This window comes from Euphorbia lathyris, chromosome 2 (assembly GCF_963576675.1).
Source record: "Euphorbia lathyris chromosome 2, ddEupLath1.1, whole genome shotgun sequence".
Classification (NCBI taxonomy): Eukaryota; Viridiplantae; Streptophyta; class Magnoliopsida; order Malpighiales; family Euphorbiaceae; genus Euphorbia; species Euphorbia lathyris.
The window spans coordinates 126296744-126317062 of record NC_088911.1 but is presented as its reverse complement, the minus strand read 5'-3'; the positions used below and the strand labels follow the sequence as shown (position 1 = coordinate 126317062).

At 36.4% G+C, this 20319-nt stretch overlaps 1 protein-coding gene across 1 annotated transcript; it reads right to left on the bottom strand.

Annotated features, from left to right (window-relative positions):
* Positions 1–3986: 3986 nt before the first annotated feature.
* LOC136219869 (squamosa promoter-binding-like protein 7) lies at positions 3987–12817 on the bottom strand. Its single transcript, XM_066007433.1, has 11 exons — positions 12456–12817; positions 11457–12256; positions 11205–11377; positions 10917–11116; positions 10734–10808; positions 10523–10630; positions 9602–9719; positions 8197–8332; positions 5764–5920; positions 4934–5476; positions 3987–4778 (listed from the first exon to the last, which is right to left on the bottom strand). The coding sequence occupies exons 2-11, from the start codon at positions 12026–12028 to the stop codon at positions 4500–4502; spliced, it is 2361 nt and encodes a 786-aa protein (XP_065863505.1). The 5' UTR covers positions 12029–12256; positions 12456–12817; the 3' UTR covers positions 3987–4499.
* Between the last annotated feature and the right edge of the window lie 7502 nt (positions 12818–20319).

The window sequence follows — 20319 nt, the reverse complement described above, 5'->3', positions numbered from 1 at the left end:
GGGATCACAAAGGAAACCCGTAGCACTCTTCCACTTCGACCAACCAGCTTTAATCCTATGAGCAACATCTCCATCTACTTCTCCATCCGTTTGGATAATAGATCCTAAATACCGGAAGCAATCCGAGGCCTGAACAACTCTCCCATCTAGGATGATTGTCCCTGCCTCCCTACACCTACGGCCGCTAAACTTACACTCCAAATATTCTGTCTTACTTCGACTCAACTTAAAGCCTCTAGATTCTAGAGTTTGCCTCCATAGTTCCAACTTCATCTCCACTCCTTCTTTCGTCTCCTCAACCAACACAATATCATCTGCAAACAGCATGCACCATGGTATACCATCTTGAAGTGAACTTGTTAGTTCATCCATAACGATGGCAAAAAGAAATGGGCTTAGTGCGGAACCTTGATGCACTCCAATCGTAATAGGAAACTCTTCAGTCTTCCCAACACTAGTACGTACACTCGTGCATACTCCCTCATACATGTCCTTTATGATGTCAATATATTTCCGCGAAATGCCTTTCCTTATCAAGGCCCACCAAAGTACTTCCCTTGGTACCTTATCATATGCTTTCTCCAAGTCAATGAAAACCATATGCAAGTCTTTCTTCTTATTTCGATAGTGCTCCATTAATTGTCTCATTAGATGGATGGCTTCCATAGTTGATCTTCCCGGCATAAAGCCAAACTGGTTTTCCGAGATCTTCACCGTCCTCCTTAGCCTTTGTTCAATCACTCGCTCCCAAAGTTTCATAGTGTGACTCATTAATTTGATTCCCCGATAGTTGGCACAATCTTGGACATCGCCTTTGTTCTTATACAAAGGGATTAAGGTACTTTTCCTCCATTCTGATGGCATCTTATTGTTTCTCCAAATTTTGTTGAAGAACGTCGTCAACCATTCGATTCCTCTTTCTCCCAAACATCTCCAAATCTCAATAGGGATGCCATCAGGTCCTACTGCTTTCTTCAACTTCATCTTACTTAATGCCATTTTGACTTCACCCTTTTGAATTCTCCGCAGGCATTCATGATTTATCATATCGTGATGGATACTTATATCTCCAACATCTTGTTGGCGATCTCCATTAAATAAGTCATCAAAATAGGACCTCCATCGTTCCTTGATATCCTTATCTCCAACTAGGACTTTCTGGTCCACATCCTTCACACATTTAACTTTTCCGAGATCTCGCGTCTTCCTATCTCTCATCCGAGCAATTCTATATATGTCTCTTTCCCCTTCTTTCGTATCCAATCTTGTATACAGATCCCGATTCACCTTTGCTCTAGCATCTCGTATGACCTTCTTTACTTCCCTTTTAGCCTCTTTGTATTTTTCGTAGTTCTCGTCACTCCTACATTTCCCCAATAGTTTATAGGATTCTCTCTTACTCTTTACTGCTTGTCGTACTTCTTCTGTCCACCAAGATGTGTCCTTACCCGGTGGCATGCTACCTTTAGATTCCCCTAGAACTTCCTTCGCTACTTCCCTTATACTATGCTCCATCTTATTCCATATCGAATCTATATCTGAATCCATATTGCAAGTCCAAATATCTTTTTTGGTCATCTCATCCACAAATTTTTGTTGATTCTCCCCTTGCAATTTCCACCACTTAATCTTAGTCTCTACTTGAGGTGTTTGTTTTCTTATACATTTCCTACTTCGAAAATCTAGCACCACTACTCTATGTTGGGTTGTCGTACTCTCACCAGGGATCACCTTACAATCAATATAACTCTTTCTCCAAGCACTCCTTACTAAGAAGAAGTCAATTTGGCTCGCATTACCGCCACTCCGAATATAGAAAATGATAAATCAATCTAAAATTCTCTCTAAAATAAATTAATTTTCAGGTCGAATTCATTTTTGTATTAGTCATTATACTTCTGGTATTGATTGATTCTTCTTTTTTCTTTTTTTTTCCTTCTATTATTCTTTCCACATAACTTAAGGCTTTTTCTTGGATTAAAGAACCAGAGCATTGCTGGAATCATTTTATTATGAATTGAGAATATATTCAAAAAATATTGATAACATTTAAAATTTTCTTATTTTATGACTTATATTTGTACCTACAGTACACACAGATAATAGTAGATATAATAAGAGGCCAATTCCGATGATTATGAAAAAAAAATTGTCATTTGCCCTCACCACATAGATACAAACCCCATTTTAGGTATTTAATGACTTCATACTGGTCAGAAGTTCATATCTAGGGAGGGACTTATTAAAGCATGATAGCTCCTAAACTATTCGAGCTTGGTTAAGGGTCCGTTTGTTTTACCTACTGTTTGCTGTTACGGTTTGCTGTTTGCTGTTGGAAAAAAACTGCTTTTCCAAAAAGTAGAGATTTCCTGCTTTTGTAAAAAGCTGCTTTTCGGGTGTAAAAGGCAAACAGGATATCATTAACCAAACACCTAATGCTGTTTTTCAGATGTAAAAAGCAAACATGAAGTCACTAACCAAACACCTAAAATTCTTCCTTTTGAAGTGAAAATGCAAAAGGAGCATGAAAAGTAGCAACCAAACACCCCTAAGTTAAAGTTATGTTAAAACTCGGTTCGAGAGGGTTCGAATTAACAAAGCAGGCATAAATCTCAGTTCGAAAGCTTTCGAACAGGTTAAATTATTTTTTACTTACCATACTATATATGTATTTTATCAATTTTTAATTAAAAAAAATATTTAATAATAATTGCTTTGAGGCTTTTGGTTAATCCAAAAATTAAGAATTTGAAGTTCAAAATATAAACTCTAAATGGATTGTAACAGGTTGTGGGTTCAAGCTATTAAAGCCAAATACGATTTGGATAAAGTTTTCTCTACTTTGTCATTCACGTTAATAGCATTAGCAGCTATTGTCTATTGGCAATCGCGCCAGCAATAATGTCATCTTCAGTCTATGAGTTTCGCTTTCTTCAACCACCAATAGCAGCTATTACTCTTTAAACTCGATTTCTTTTTAACATTTTAAACTCGGCATGAGTATGTTATACTGCTTTATTTTATTTATTTATTTTGTCTCTTATTCTATTCATGTACTGATTAAAACTCGGCTCGAGAAGGTTCGGTTCAAGACAATAGCAAGTCGAGCCTGCACATATTCAGGCTGGTTCGAACCGTTAACACCCCATGCACATTATAGGAATGAGGTATATAAAACTTTAATGTTGACAACAATTACCATAATGCAATTATACAATTTAACGTTAGCAAGATAAACCAATTTCAGACCTCGAAAAAAGAACAGATTTAATTCTCGCTAGTTGCATATTAGTTGATGCTAAAAAATGAATTTTACATTTGTAGTAATTTTAGAATAAATTTGAAGATGAAATATTTTTAAACTCGAGAAATATTTAGATTTTAAATATATCTTATCCAACACATGTAGAATACAGGATACTTTTTTTGAAAAGGAAAATACAAGTGTATACATATATCTCTGTGATCAGTTGCTTTTTATTAAATAAGAGTTAAAATAATCTTACTTGACAACGTAAAATTGCATCAATTACATTAGAGTGAATCTAGACTTTCTCAAGGAAAAATTTGGACATTATCCCTTGCTAAAAAATCAAAATATGCCCATTTCAATTTATATTATATCTAAAGTCCAAGGGAATATCCAAATTTAATTCAAATTATACTATGACCGATTTAGTGACCGTTTGATTTTCTTTAGCTCCGTTTTGTTTCTCCATATAGTACATAAAATGTTCAGTTACGAGAAACAATTGCTAATAGCTAATTTGGAAGAAAAAACCGCTAATATTTACTAACTATTAGTAATAGCAAAAGGTTAACAATAAACAGTTTAACAATAATAACCGAACCAAACAGGGTTCTTTTTGTAGCTCTTTGTTTCAATTCAAAAAATAGATATCAAGTGTTCGATTAGGAGTTTGAAACAACTGTCTATAGCTATTTTGGACAAAAAATCAGCCAACATCTATCGGCTACTAGCAACATCAAACAACAAGAAAAACCGAAGCAAACGGAACGTTAATACACTTGCCCTCCAAAAACATCATATACTGGTCAACTATCTAATGCTGATATGGTTTCATACCATCCAACTTTTGAAGAACACAATTTTTTGTTCCAACATGATTCCATCTTCATTTACACTAAGCACATGCAATACTCCCATTCTTCTCTCATAACACACAACAAAACAGATGATACAGGAGCCTAAGCCTTAGAGATAAGTATAGCGTACCTAACGAAGAACTTTTCTTCCCAACCGAAACACCTGGAATGCAACCAGCTGTCTTTGCGGCATCATTCATATCCACCAACCACGGAGGAGAGCAAGGCTGTACAAAGAACTACCTAGATATATTAAGACTGACAAGTCAGAAACAAAGCCCCTTGATAATGCCGGTAGGCAGCTCAGTTGATCTACAGTATAGTTTACAAAAGAATGTCCGGCAAAAGAATCCAAAGGCTGTGGATGATTCAGTGTAGACATTTTTTAGCATCTATAATCTGGCTGTTGTACTCAAACATCTGCGGACAGTTGCTGCAATTTTGCTAACATGATTAGGGTGGATAATAGTAGCACATACTCCAAGGCAAACAATTGTGGCGATTAGAAATAGAACCGGACGATACTTCAAGACTCTGTTTGAAAAACCTATACTGCACGATCTGTTTGGCTTTTCCTGGATATGGTTCATATTCGTAAAAACTTCTCTATTCAAAAGTGGAACCCTGTCGCTTCTAACTTCCAATCTTCCCGGTGTGCTTTTCTCCAGATCCTGCAAGAGAAATAATAGTGATATAGAAATCCCAACCGCATCGAAATAATAACTAACAATGTCCGGACTACAAAAATAATGACAATACCCATAGCATCTAAGAGCTTAGTCACCAGTCTAAAATGTTTTTGTAAATACAAACAAGTAACACCCACCTCACTGGTGCATGGAGCATCTGTGGGCGTGTCAGTATCAGAGCATCTTCCAGAATCCGTTTCCTGTACAGAACATTGCCACTCAAAGGCTAAATCGTCACTTTCCTTAACTTTTTGACACAGAATATCATTGGCAGAATCCACATGTTGCAGTAACGTTCTTATCTCAGCATCAACAATACCATTAGCCGAACTATTCATCTCCCTTTTATCTAACATGATTTTCAGATTTAGCAATACTTCTCCTAAAATCGCAATTGATTCATGTTTTACCAAAAAATCCAAAAGAAAATTGAGTCTCTGAATCTGAAAAGAGTTCATAATTAGCTGAAAGCTTTCTGGTGATGGCCTTTTTAATAACCAAGCCACATCTGAAATAAAATCTGAAAATGCCATCTGTCGTTTCGAAGAAACATAACATGCTGAGCCTTTTGACAAATGTGATGCATCAAATCTCTGTTGAATTATCTTCATTTCGGAACAAATTTTTCTGTCCCCAACGAGTATGGGAATGAAGTTTGATAAGCCACTCTCATTTTCAACCTACACAAAAAATTCACAAGAAAAAAACAATTTCAAGTGGGTCAACTTTTAACTGCATAGCTAGGTATCAGGTGTCTTACAAAATCAAAACCACTTAATTGCAGCTTTAGACTTATTGGCTAATATTATCAGCAACAACCAAGAAGTATTGCACAGTAGCTATACTTCCACACCACAGAACAATAAAATTAAAGATGCATAAGAATCTGTTCAAGAAGAAATGCAAGATAAATAACAACTACAGTCATTGTGTAAAATGATGTATGAAGAGGAAGCTTGAGATCTACCTCAATAAATGCAGGACCAAAGAGATTGGGTTCAACGTGAGGTATAGATATCTTGCAGAGTTGATGGTCGGGGTCAGAGCATCCTTCAGTGCGACCATGTGGCAATGCTACACAATAATCATACGCAAGATATTTTCCAGAAAATGACACCAGAAGCCTGCATAAAAGATACTTATTATGCAACATGTTGCAAGAGTTTAAGAATTCAACACATTAACAATTACAAAACGTTGTTAAAGCAGTTACGCAGGAGCACATTGCAAGAATATTGAGTTATCAAAATGAAAAAACTTCATTATATGTACCGGCATGCAAAAGAATAAATGAAAGAGAATTATAAGTTACAGCAGGATTAAGTAATGAGAAAGCATGTCAAAGCAGTGATACAGCAGCATATTGCAAAAATATAAAGTTATCAGAGGAAAAAACTTCATAACATGTACTGACATGCAAGAGAATAAATAGAATTCTAAGTTACAGCAGCAAGATTAAGCAACGAAACGAAATTGAAGAAACATTAAAGAATTTCAATTATTCAACTTTTGTTCTGAACTGCATTAGATTCCAATGCATTCCTATTAATATATTGAAGGCAGATGATACAACTCATATCAACAACTCCATACAAGATTTCCTACTTTATACTCCCTCCGTTCTTTTTTATGTCGTTTAAGGTTTTTCATCAAAACCAATGCAATATTAATGAGACTATTAAAATGACTAGTTTACCCTTAATACTTCTCTCATAAGTCTCTACTTTCTATGCAAAACTTCTCTCTCTTCTTAATTTTATGGCTTAATTAAAATTATTTGCATTAATAGCTATACCTCTCTCTTACAATAAATAGGGGCAAATTAGAGAAAGCATTGTCAAAAGTGCATTGGTAATAGAAAACGACATATAAATATGAACAAATTAAAAAGTCTAAAACGTCGTATAATAAAAAATGGAGGGAGTACTACAGCAAGCCACTAATTCATGTTTGCAATGAAATACCAGTATAGCCATTACAAGAAAGCCAAGGAAAATATAGAAGCAAAATCATGATTTGTGATAACGGTTAACTTATAAAAGAAATTATCACGATTATTAGAGTTATTTAGGTGGTGGTTAATTGCTTGAACATTTAAGTTGGCAATTGCTTGTTTATTTCCTTAGAAAATGTTACTACCCTTTAGGAGTTCGTTACTACAGCTGTAAATAGTACATCTGTATGAACTGTAACTGCTGCCACATCAGCAGTAATTTTTCCTATTTAGAGGCTCTCTTTTGTAAGGTAACACATAAGAATTATATTGAATGAAGAACTATTTTCTCTTCCTTCCTAATTCTCTGCTTCTCTCTTCTTTCCTGTTCTTCTCTTTCCCTTGAATCCTATTTAATTCCCGCTGTCAGAAATCCTAATCCTGACAGAAATTAAGAGTTACCAACTAAAACCATTGCCATGTTTCTTTTGACATGGAAAGCATGCTTCCATTATCATAGCTAAAGGCAACTACTAAAACAGCGTAAACCTTTGGAATTTCCCATCTAAAGACTGTCAATACCTAAGAACCATAAAGTACACCACTACCACCAGCTTTGACTGCTCTTGGTTGATCATTCAAAAGCAAAACAGAAGACAAACAGCAGAAGAGCATTGATAGATTTCTTTTTTATCTCTTGGTTGGGATTTTTAGCATTGTCCCTTACCCCGTACGGCTTACCACTTACCACTAACAAGCATAAGATACAAATGTTATTCCAGCCCTGGATTACTAACTAGAGAACAGCATCAATTTCTTCGTCTAAAGGGGCAGTACATGTGATGTGTATTTTTTTGAAAGCAACTAAAAAAAAACCCACATCTAATCATGTCAGGGTGGGGTGGTGGGGAGAGAGAGAGAGATGCTTCGTTTAAATAAGCTCAAAAGAGAACAGCACTGTGGGGAAAATACTGTTCCCAATAAGCTAATTTTAAGAAGCTATAAGAAAACTTTATGTTCTTTTAGAAGCAACAAGTGATACAATTCCCTCACTTTTATCCATCATCATCTGACTTCAGTATTGATTCAATGAAGTTATTATGGAAACACCACTTTCTTTCCTTCAATGAATGTTACAATCAATAGAACACTATAATACAGGCAAACAGGCCATCTAACAAACTGAGGTTAATAATAACTGCTAATCCTGGAGTCTAAATAAATAGAGATTATAATGCATGTAGACTGATTCACTGAACACACTTGGCGACATATTGAACCACAAAGGAGTAGCATTATAGGGCATATAATGCCCCAAAAAGTTCCATTTCATCATTCACAATATTGCTTGAACTAAAAATTAAACAAAAAGATAATGAATCATTTGGACAAATAGCAAAACTTATCAAATGTGAGATATAAAATAAAAATTTAGGCCTACTCAGTTCAGACGAACTAATATCGTACCTAAATTTGGGTTGCAACAGATTAGTTCCACAAGCAACAAACTCTATGGGCTTCCCAGCTTCAAAGCATGTAGGATGGACATAGTGAAGTCTTGGGGCCCATCCTTCCCTGTTAACTTTATTCACTGCATTTCCATCTAATTGGATATAGAAGTAAATGCTAAGCAAAAAGAATTTGCAAATAGATCATACAAAAGGGAAATAAACACATAATACATGAGTAGGTAAGTGACCACAAATAGTTCAAGTAGCATAAATTCCACAACAGGTGCTTAACTCGTTAAATAACAAAAGGAAAAAAAAGATGGTCATGGCAAGCACTCTTCACTTCAGAATTTTTCTGAAAATGTATTCTGTATTCTCTCCCCTACGAGATACTTCTTAGAAATCCATAAGAGCAGCTCTAGTGGTGGATTGATTTTGGACCCTCCAAAAATGCCACTTCAGCTTTTCTAACACCACCCCATTCTAACAACAGTCCTCTCTAGTGGTTAACCACAAACACCTCTATCTTGATGGGTTCCACACATCATATAACATTTTATTTCATTATTTTTATTCAATTAACCTTTTTGTATTAACAATGTAATTGGATGAAATAACATTTATGTGATTGAATAAACTAGTTAATTGAATATGCAAAATAAATACATAAAAAAAAATAGATTGAAAATTAAACTCAAATTAAAAACAGAACACAATATATGAGATTTCAAATAAACTAGGAAAATAACGAGAGAGAACATATATTTTTTATGCTTTGTTTGAATTAGCATATATGTGTATGTAAATTAAATATTTAGTGTTTTGGCAGTTGCAAAAAAAAAAAAAAAAAAGATATCCGTTGCCAATCTTGGGTTTTAATTTTTTTTATGACCTGTCGCAATTTTTTTAAATTGATTTTTCAAATATTTATTGGTTAAAAGAATGAATTTATCTTGCAGATTATTCTTCAAATAGGAAGAATCGGAAATGGGCCCAGATATCTATGGAAAGGTTAGGAGTGTAAGACGCTAGACGCGCCTTACTTCTCTTGAGGACTTCACACGTCCTCTAAGAGCTTGCCAGCTCGTGCGCATTGGAAAGAAGCTCGAGCTTACGCGTGCTCCCTTCTCCGGCAGTTTTGTAGGCAAGCGAGTCGCCCGATCTGACGACCTGCTTGGATCCAGCAACTTCCAATTGTTTCCCTCTAATGGTAGGAGACTCCAACAAGTTTTACAAATTGCAAATCGGTCCTTGATACAACCATTAGAGTTGCTCTAAGAGGCAAGTTTTCTATGACAGTAATATATATTATTACAGAGCACCTAAAAGTAGCTACTCATCTAAAAACACATGAGATGCAGAGCCAAATGTGGAAGAGCTACTTTAAAGCAAGTGCAGCAATGAGGGCAATATTATCTAACCTTTCAAGACATGGAAGACCATGTCATTCAAATAAACAAGCATGGGGCCCCTCTTGGACAACATCTTTCCAGGTACAACGACAAAATCATGCACATATAATTCAGATTCTTCTAATAACTGTTAAAACAAAAGCTTGAAGTTAAATGATGTAGATAATTCCAAAAACTGACAACAAATTTGTAAATAAGGACAAATAACAGCTGTCAAATTAGTATCTTAAAAACGCCGTATGAAATTATGATACAAAATGATAAGTAGCCATGCATCAACAGTAATAACTTTCCTGAAAAACGGACAGCATACATTGCCTATTAGAACTAATGCAATAGTGTTCTAGATACAGTTGCATAGTTGTCAATGAATTTAAATGAATATTCACTGCACCAAACTACTATTTGTTTATATGTCACTCCAACTTCAAATTTATTTTCATATATTAAATCAGGTTTATTAAAATGAAATTATGGGATTTATAAATGCTAATATCAAATTATTATTTACTTGTATCAAAAGAATTGGAACATAATTTTTTTTCATTTTAGATCTTTGTTGAGAAATTGAGCAGAAAAATACTCAGAATGACAATTTTCAAATGAGATAGCTGAACAAAGGTCTAAAATGAAAAGCATAGATTTATTATACATCTGACAAGTATTCTAACTCAAAGATTATGGGTTTTCCGCAAAATTTAATTGCTTTCATACTTGCATATGCACACAAACCCTATTAAACTCAAGATAGTCAGTCACAACTCGTTGAGTAGGGAAAACTACAAAAATATAGTTGTTATGAATTAGTAACCTCATTTAGCAAGTTCAACAATCTCAGATTCATAAGCATAACAAGATGGTAAATTTAAACAACCGCGCTAAATTCATTCATCCTGCAGTTGCATAGATGTCATATGTCAGAATTATTACCTTTCCCCACATAAATGTTGGCATGGCAAGAAATGCAGTCAAGATTGTACAACCAGGGCGTATATATCCCTCAAGCTCAACTGGCATGCTGGCCAACCATTGGAAAATCTGTAAATACAGATAACCATGTGTCAACCAATCCTAACATCTCTAACCATCTACAAATATACACCTTTAAATACTAAACTGTAACAGTAATTCTTTAAAGTACTTGATGTCGAAGCCTTCTAGGAAATTCTGCTGGATTCCAGTCATAAAGCTTGAATGAGATCCGGCCTGTTGGACACTATAACAAAATTTCATTTATTGAAGATCCAATAACTTCATAAAAGAAAAAGCAAAATATAAGTGCAATGCATAAAGTAAAGTACAGAGTAAGCCAATGGAGACCCACCAGAGATGAATAGGAGCTCTTGTTGTCACAATTAGAAGGGGAACGCGATAATTTAGAATCACCTTTTCCTCCATCGTTCTGATTTCCAACAGAAAGCCCACTGTCGCTATTGGGATTCTGGGAATTGGGAGCCGATTGAAGTGTGGAAACGTTTCCATCTTCAGATTCAACAAATGCTTCTTTCTCAACTATCTCACAATCTGAAAATGAAAGAAGAAATCATGTTATGTCACTAACCAAGGACCATTTATATTGAAGCAGATTAAATTAGTTTCAACTCCTGGAAACCTTTTGCAGCTTCGCCATCATTCGTGGTATCTTCACTCTGCAGCTCCACTTGCAGTTCCTTATCAATTTCAACCTTGGAATCATGCGGCTTTCTTCGCCGTCTATCATTGTGTCGCTCTAATTTTCTTCTACAACTGCGTTTTCCTTCGTCAAAATCGGGCAACAAGTGAAACCTGCTTAAATGGAAGTAAAATAAACCATCCACTGATAAACAAAAAAATGCCAAGCAAAAAGTTAAGCTAAAGAGCCTACTTGCCACACTGTTGACAGTATCTCTTGTCCTCCCCATCAAATTTAACAGCACTTGCATTGGCGCAACGCAAACAAACCTTGTGCCTCTTATGATACCCTTTAAGCTCGCTAATATCAGCCTCGCACCCAGGTACTTGACACCGAGTAACACCCGAATTGGACCGAGTCGTACGGACCCGCTTCTTACCACGCAGACGTTCCTCTTCCTCTAATTTCTCATCAAGCTCCGGGCAAGCGCAGGGGACCCGTCCCGCCAAAAAATTGGAGCAAGTCAACCTCGGATCACGCTTCCTGATTTTCTCTGGAACCTCATCTGTCTCGGTGGGATTTATCGGAGGAGGGAGGTCAGTAGTTAGAGTTTCAACGGAATCAAAAGATATCGGGAAATGATCCTCCACATTGAAATCAAAAAGATCGCCCCAGTCCCAGAGTGTTGAAGATGTTGGGTCTTCGGCGACCGGAGGTTGAATTTCAAAGTCTTCGACCACTGGAGGGTGAATTTCCATATTGTTAAGCTTAGGTCGTCTAGCTCCAGGTCCAGCTCCGGTCGAAAGAGGAGAAGACGGTTCCATTAAGACGGTAAATAGACCTAGATTTTGAGGATAGTGATTAGTGGCGTAGAAGGGACGTAAGAAGCAGAGAGATGACAGAGAAATGGCCGGTAGGTAGGTAATGGGGTGGGTAAAAATTTGTTGGGTTTATTCTTTCGCGTAATAGATCAGTCGGGTTGGTGGCGACTCGAATCTTATAATTACCGGTTCCGGAGACTATATTAATGAGGTTAGTGTGGCGACATAATACTGTTGACAACAACAGCATTAAACCATTAAAATATATAAAAGACAAGAAGATGATGAAGAAAGCTCATACCATACCCACATTAACAGCTTTGCCCCCATTAAAACCATGCCAAATAACAGTAAAAGACTCACACACAGAGTTAACATAAATTATTATCCATAGCTTTATTAAGTTAACGATAACCACAGATAACAAAACCTTTAGATTTTGTGCAGAAGAAGAGGTGGAGATCGAGAGGCGGAGGCGGCGGTCGAGAAACCGCTTCCTGTTTCCGGCGCCGTGAGATTCGAACGGCGGTGTGCGGTGCGAGGTCGAGGTGGAGGTTGGCGGCGATGGAGTGGAGGAGTGGGTGAGATAATCGTGAATGAATGGAATGGTTAACAAAAGAATAAGATTCTCTAGTTTTATTAATTGGGTAAAAATTCTAGTATTTAAATTTTTTAATATTTGTTACTTAATTAGTGAATAGTCGGCAAGAAATATAGAATAGGGTGTTTCAATTGGTTAGAGGTTCGAATCTTTATATCTACATTTTAAGTATATATTTTTCAATTCATTTATAATTAAACGGGGAATCTCCGTCGGGATATTACGGGTGGAAGAGATGTCTGTTTTTTTGGAGGCGAGAGGAACAATGACAGTGAAATGTTTTTGTGAGCAACACAACGACGGCGAATAAATGATGACATGATTCCCCGTTCGCTATTTCTCTGTTGTACATTCCGCCGCGGAGAATGAAAATCATTGTTAAATATATTCTTATGTTTAATACTGATTACAATTTAATAATTTATTAGTTTCTTGGGCGTGGTTATAGTTAGCCTAGGTTCCACATTTAGTCTAGGAAAATGACGAAACTGCCTTTTATTGTTTTGGAAAAACAAAATTGATTTTTTTTTCTCTTTTCGGAACGCGGACATGTGGCTAATATCAGTGGCGGAGCAAGAGCTCAAGGTCCGGAGGGGCTCCATTAATAAAGATTTTTTTTCCTTAATAACGATTTAAGGCTTTGATTCATAGTAGTCAAATCAAAATTTTGAAATTTTTGATAATATGAAGGTAAATTTAATCATAATTGGAAACTTTAAGGTACAAAACAACCGAGATTCAATATAAAGTAAGGATAAGGTGAAATACTCTAATGTTTACACTTAAGAACAATTTTACCCCTAACGTATAAAATGGTGCAATTTTACCCTTAACGTTGGCAGTCAAGAACAATTTTATCCCTAACGTTGACAAGTTTGGTCAATTGGAGAAATTATTCATCAAATTGTCTTCTCGGTCATGAATTTTGTAACTAAAAAAATACAATTAAAAATAATAAAGGAGAATGAGGTTAATAATGATTAAAAATGATACTTAATATTTTTAAAGGAGAACGAGGTTTAAGGGAAAAAATTAAAATGAGATAAAAAGTGAAGAAAGGGAGATTCAAACATAAGACCAATTGAATGTAGAGATTCCTTTAATTATCACTACAACCAACTATGCAAACTTAATTTTATGTCATATAATCACATTCTACATTATAAGTACTAATTTTAACTATTTTGGAGACTGCTCGGGACTGAACCACTGTACATCAAGGGTGTTCCGGAAGGTCGGAGGGTCGGGAGACCCTCCCCTACCCCCCTTGGCTCTGCCCCTGGCTAATATGCCTCACCACGTGGTGAGGCGTGTTGCTTATATGTCTCACCACGTGGTGTAGCATATGGCTGATACGTCTCACCATATGGCGAGGCATATAAGCAACACGCCTCACCACGTGGTGAGGCATAACATCACGCTCCATTTTGCACTGCTAACACGTCTTTACGATTTATATTAAACATATTTAAATCTACCATTCCATTAACATTTGGACCATGTTGCATAGTTGGTATCCCAAGCATGCACAATCTTATGAAATTATATGCTTTAAATTGTATGTAAATTTCTATTTGCATGTAATTTGTATTTTTAGTTTAAATTAGACTTATTTTTATTTGATATTGTGAATATTAAATTAGATGCTTTATTATTATTATTGTTGTTATTATTATTAGAACCATTATTATAAGCCTATTTATTTTAATTATTGCTATTTTTAAAGTCTAATATTATCATTATTATTAAGTTCAGTTCAGTAGCATTCAGTTAAGTTCGGTTGACTTAATTTCCGTAAAAAAGAACAGGGCCTTAGTCATAAAAAAAATTGAGAGAATTTTTAAACATCCGACCAATGAACGAGATGGGAGTGAAAAAAAGGACAAAATTGAAAGTTCCAAAATAAGAAGGGCACATGAAAAGGAGAGATATGAGAAAATAAGTGTTACGAGGGGTAAGGTAAATTTTATTCCAACCTAAGCAAGGTTAAGTATGTTCTAACTATAAATGAACACGTGTTTTTATTTTTGTATAAAAATGCTTATTTTAACATAGTTGAGTCTGATAAGAGCATCTCCAATGGCCTCTTAGTTTGGCTCTTAAGTTAAAATTTGAGGAGAGAGAATTAAAAATGAGCTCAAACAGCCTCTTAGTGGCTCCTCAAATCACTAAGAGCATCTCCATCCTCTCTATTAATAGAGAGCCTTTCTCCATCTCTTAGTGACTCTTAACTCATTTTTTATTAATAATTTATTATTAACGAGTCTCCCTCCTTTCACTATTGGTAGATAGAACAATAATTAATAATTTTAATAATAAAATAATAAATAACGAGTGAATATAAGAGTATTGTTGGAGATGATATGTCTTAGTCACTCTTAAATCACTAAGAGTCAATTATTTATATTATTTTTAGAGAGTTCACTAAGAGTCTCTTGGAGATGCTCTAATCCTTTATATAGTGCTTATGTGTATTTATTTGTAGGAATATCTGATGTGATACATAAGGAGTTTCCTAAAGGTTTAGGACCCATTCGAGGCATTGATCATCAAATCGACCTAGTGCTTACGAACTAGGGCAACCAACACTAGCCTACCGAGTCTTCCTCATTATCGGATAAGCCCTAAGAAAAGTGAAGTATGAGAGAAAAGGTGGAAGAGCTTGTGAAGATGGGATATGTAAGGAAGCATGAGTCCTTGTGCGGTTCCAGCCTTACTCACACCAAAGAAGGATGGCTCTTGGCGCATGTGTGTCGATAGTCGGGCCATCAACAAGATCACAATCCGGTACAAGTTCCCTATTCCTAGACTTGACGACATGCTTGATCAACTCAGCGATTCTAAGGTTTTTTCGAAGATTGATTTGAGGAGTGGCTACCATCAGATCCGTATTAGGGCTAGTGATGAGTGGAAGACCGCCTTTAAGACCAGGGACGAGCTATATGAATGGTTAGTGATGCCGTTCGGGATGACTAATGCTCCAAGTATGTTTATGAGGCTAATGAACCAAGTGATTCGTCTCGTGATTGGGAAATTTATGGTGATTTACTTTGATGACATTCTATTCATAGTTAAACATTGGAGGATCGTGTGGAGCACTTGAGAGTGGTGCTAGATTTGTTGAGGAAGCTTCAACTATACACTAATGCAAAGAAGTGTGACTTCTTGATGGAAAGTTTGATCTTCATTAGGTACGTAGTAAGTGGAGACGGAATCCGGGTGGATAAAGAGAAAGTTAGAGCTGTCCGGGAATGGCCGGCCCTGAAAAATGTGGGGGATATTCGTAGTTTTCATGGGCTAGCAAAATTCTACAGGCGTTTCATCCGAAATTTTAGTGTCATTGTAGCACCCTTGACTGAATTCTTAAAGAAAGGGAGTGGATTCAAAGGGGATGCCGAAAAAAAAGCAGCTCGCTTTGATCAAGGAGAAACTAAGCATGGCTCTAGTGTTAGTTTTTCCAAATTTTGACAAACTGTTTGAGGCTGAGTGCGACGCAAGTGAAGTTGGGGTTGGAGGAGTATTGATGCAAGAAATGAGGCCTATAGCATACTTTAGTGAGAAGTTGTGCGAGTCAATATATAAATGGGCCACCTATGACAAAGAATTATATGCGGTAGTTTGTGCTCTAAAGATGTGGAAACACTACCTTATGGGCAAAAAGTTCATCCTATACACCGATCACCAAGCTCATAAGCACTCGGGGAGCCAAAAGCAACTTAGAAGCTCCATGCATGCAAGATGACCTACATTTGTGGATAAATTTCCTTACAAACTTCTTCACAAGGCCGGACAACAAAACAAAGTAGCGGATTCCCTAAGCCGAAGGGTGGCACTCCTTAAGACGTTGGCCCTTGAGTTAGATTGTTTTGAGCGCATAAGAGGGGACTACAAGGAGGATTTGGACTTTGGAGCCATTTAGGAGAATTGTAAGAGTCAACCTGGGGATGGAGAGTACCACATATTCGATGATTATCTTATACGAGGCAACCAATTGTGTTTACCATACAGCTCCATCCTGGAGAGGGTGATCCGAGATCTTCATAGGAGAACCTTAGAGGGACACTTTGGGCGAGACGAAAATTATGAAGCGATAAGCTCCCGATACTTTTGGCCAAGGATGAGGAAGGTGTAGCCTTACCTTATAAAGCATTATAGCAAGTTCCAATCTTCCAAGGGACATTCTACTAATTTGGGGTTGCACATGCCATTACCGTACCGAACTCCGTATCGAAGGATTTATTATGGACTTTTTATTAAGGTTGCCAAGAGCACAGGCATGGATTCAATATTTATGGTAGTAGACTGATTTTTCAAGATGGCACATTTCATCCCATGTCGGAAGACAAATGATGCCACGACTATTGTAAGGTATTCTTTCAAGAAGTGGTAAGGTTGCATGTCGTCCCAAAGAGTATGGTTTCAGATAGTGACAAAAAATTTCTAAGCCATTTTTGGCGTACCTTGTGGGCTATATTTGGTACTACAATAAAGTTTAGCACAACCGCACACTTGTTGGAGTTTAGTGTCCTAAAGACAATTGTTTTAGGATATAAATATTAATGAATAAATTGTTTATTTAATCATTTGTTTAATCAGATATATAGCATAAAATATAACTATATATAAAGGCACAAATCTTTCATAAAGAAAGTAATCCTGAGTTTGTTTAAGTAGTTAAGTGTTCATACAAGCATGAAGTGAGATTATACTTTAAAATAAGATCAATAAACTTAAAATCAACCCAAGTCAAGTAATATGTTATAGGGGTTGGCATATTACTGTTGAGACTTGCATGTAACAATGTTTTCTGACGAGACAGAAAGCTGATCTCACAAGCTTTAGATATTTAGATATCTAGACAGTTACATGGATCCGGTGAAGGAGTTCATTAGGATTGGGACCCGACTTGAGATAACATTATGGATTGATTTATCTAATGTGTCAACTGTTCATGTCATTGGTATTAGTAGGTATAACTAATCCTCAGACTCAAACATTCGTTAATTAATGATTTTGGATTATGGAGTCTGGTACTTTGATTCTGTGCGAGCACGATCCAACAGGTGAGAGCCTGGGGTGTGTGAGAGCAGGGTTGGGTATCACACAAAGTAATTGCAGAATAGTTAATGTCAGATTGAGCATTCGTCACTCCCGATAAGTGGGAGATATATCCAAATGGCCGCTTGTGGTGAATTAACTGAAATCCTTGCAAGGTGATAGAGTTAAAAGTAGAAATGGATATTTCACTTAACTTATCTTTTCAGAGTGAATTCAACCTGTACAAGTAAAATCGGACTCTTCGTTATATGTTACCTTGACATGTTCCATGGTTATAAGGAATTGACCGACAGGATACAATTGATGAAGGATCGTATTATACTGTACCTAATGCAGAAAGGTTAACGTCAGTTATCAACCTGACTTCTTAATTGCTCTGGGGGAATATCATAGGTTCTGCTAGTAACAGCTCGTGACGGTATTCCGTTATATATATGTTGGAATTAATCGTGATGAATAATTCCAAAGGATATATACGGCTAGTGGCAATAAAGAACCTAATGGGTCGCATATAGGACTTGGAATCGGAGGACGAAAATGTAATTAGTGGGACATGTATATATGGGCCGAAATTTATAGATTAATTAGGGATAAATTAATTTGATTAATAATTATAATTTGATTATGGTTGTGAATTAAATTAAAGGATTGTCTGATAATATTAATTAGAAGTTTTTATGTGATTGAAACTCTAATTAATTATCCCTAACATTAATTAATTATTAATTTGATTAATAATAATTATCTAGATATAATTAGTTATTATTTAGATAATAGTAAAGTGTTTATTTAATTATCTAATTAGGAATCCTATTCCGAATAAGATTCCAATTATTTAATTACCTAACACAACTAGGATTAGGGTTTTGAGAAGTCTATAAATAGACTCCCTAACCCCAGATTTCGGCCAACACAAGAAGGAGGCAAGAGGAACCATTCCGAAACCGTCTCGGCTAATTACAATCTTTCTTACTCTCTCTTTGATCTCGTATCGATTCTGTTAGAGGCAGTCATTGCGATTGCTATTTATTAAGGTTGATTACTAATCGTCTTTCTTTTCTGTGTTGTTTCTTTTGTTGTTCATGATACACGGATTAAGAGTTGTGGGCACTTCGTTTGCAACTGTAGATAGTTCTTCAGAAAATGTATTTCACTTTATCCCTCTTTATATGAAATAACAATTAACAGATCTTGAAAAGGGAAATAGATAAAATTTTATTATTCCGTTGCGCCTAGGCTTGTCTATTTTCCTACAACACCCACAAACCGACGTACAAATGAAGGTAGCCAGCCGTACTTTGGGTAAACTCTTGAGAAGCAAGTGTATGGATAAGCTAAGAATGTGAGATTTGGTGTTAGCCCAAGCGGAGTTTGCTTACAATGGGGCCGTACATTTGACCATGAGGAAATCACCTTTCGAAGTAGCGCATACGAAGACCCTAAAATATACTCTCGACATTGGGAACATTCTGAAGGGCGATAAGAAGAATGTAATAGCTCACAACCTTACTAACGAATACCAACAAATGCACCTAGAGGTGAAAGAGAGCCTTGAAGAGCGGAACAAAAACTTGAAAGCTAAGGTTGATGAGCATCAGAGGGATCTTCAATTCGAAGTCGGGGATGAAGTAACGGTGTACCTAAGCAAGGAGAGACTCTCTAGTGCACCAAGTAGCACGCTTCAACCATGGAAGTATGGTCTCTGCAAGGTAATCAAGAAGGTCAAATGCAAACGCCTATCGCATAGCCCTCCCTAATTGGCTCAGTCTAATGTCAACTTAATTCAATATGTGTGATCTAAGTCCATGGAAGTCAGATGGGTCTCTTGAATTTACTAAAGGCGAGTCGGGGTCCAACTTATTTGAAGAAGGGGATAATGATGCGAACATCTCTAGCAAGAATCCAAGGCTAGATGGAGGAGTACCTCACATGACGTGTAAAGTTAGCCACACGCAGTGTCGAGTGCAAGATGAAGAAATGGGAAAGAAGGACCCACATAATGTGTCAAATGAGTCAAACATCGTGTGGGCAGGTTGCTAAGCTCTTGGAATTTCCAAAAAAAATCACACGGCGTGTGGCCTTCCTTAACACGTTGTGTGACCTGCGAAGTGGTGGCATTGAAGACTCGTCATCGAGTAAAGGAGCGGCCATAGATAATAGCCATACGACGTGTCAGACATGTCACATGTCGTGTGAGATGACTTCCTCACCAAGGAGACCAAGCTGCCAGATTCCTGTTTCGAGTCTTATTACTGTTTCGCCATTGAGGCTTATTTACCATTCTAACACTTAGCCATTTCATTTGACCTTGCCCCTATTCCTTTCCTTATGAGATGTAACCCTAGTAAGGGTTTTATAGTCTTTTGTATTTGAATTAAGGGAGGTATTTAAAGCACAACTTTTGTAAGGATGATCATCGTTTTCAATCAAATTACAAAACTTCTCTTGAAGAGCAAGGTTCTACCTTTTTATTGGAATTTACTCCTTCTAGTTCAAGCTAGTAAATAAACTCTTTCCTGATTTAACATCAAAATCAACTCTATCGTTATTTTTCCGTATGAAAATCCAAGTGTAAGGTTCTTTGCCAAGGACTTTATACCCCATTACCCATATCCAAGGAAAGCTTGGCAGATTT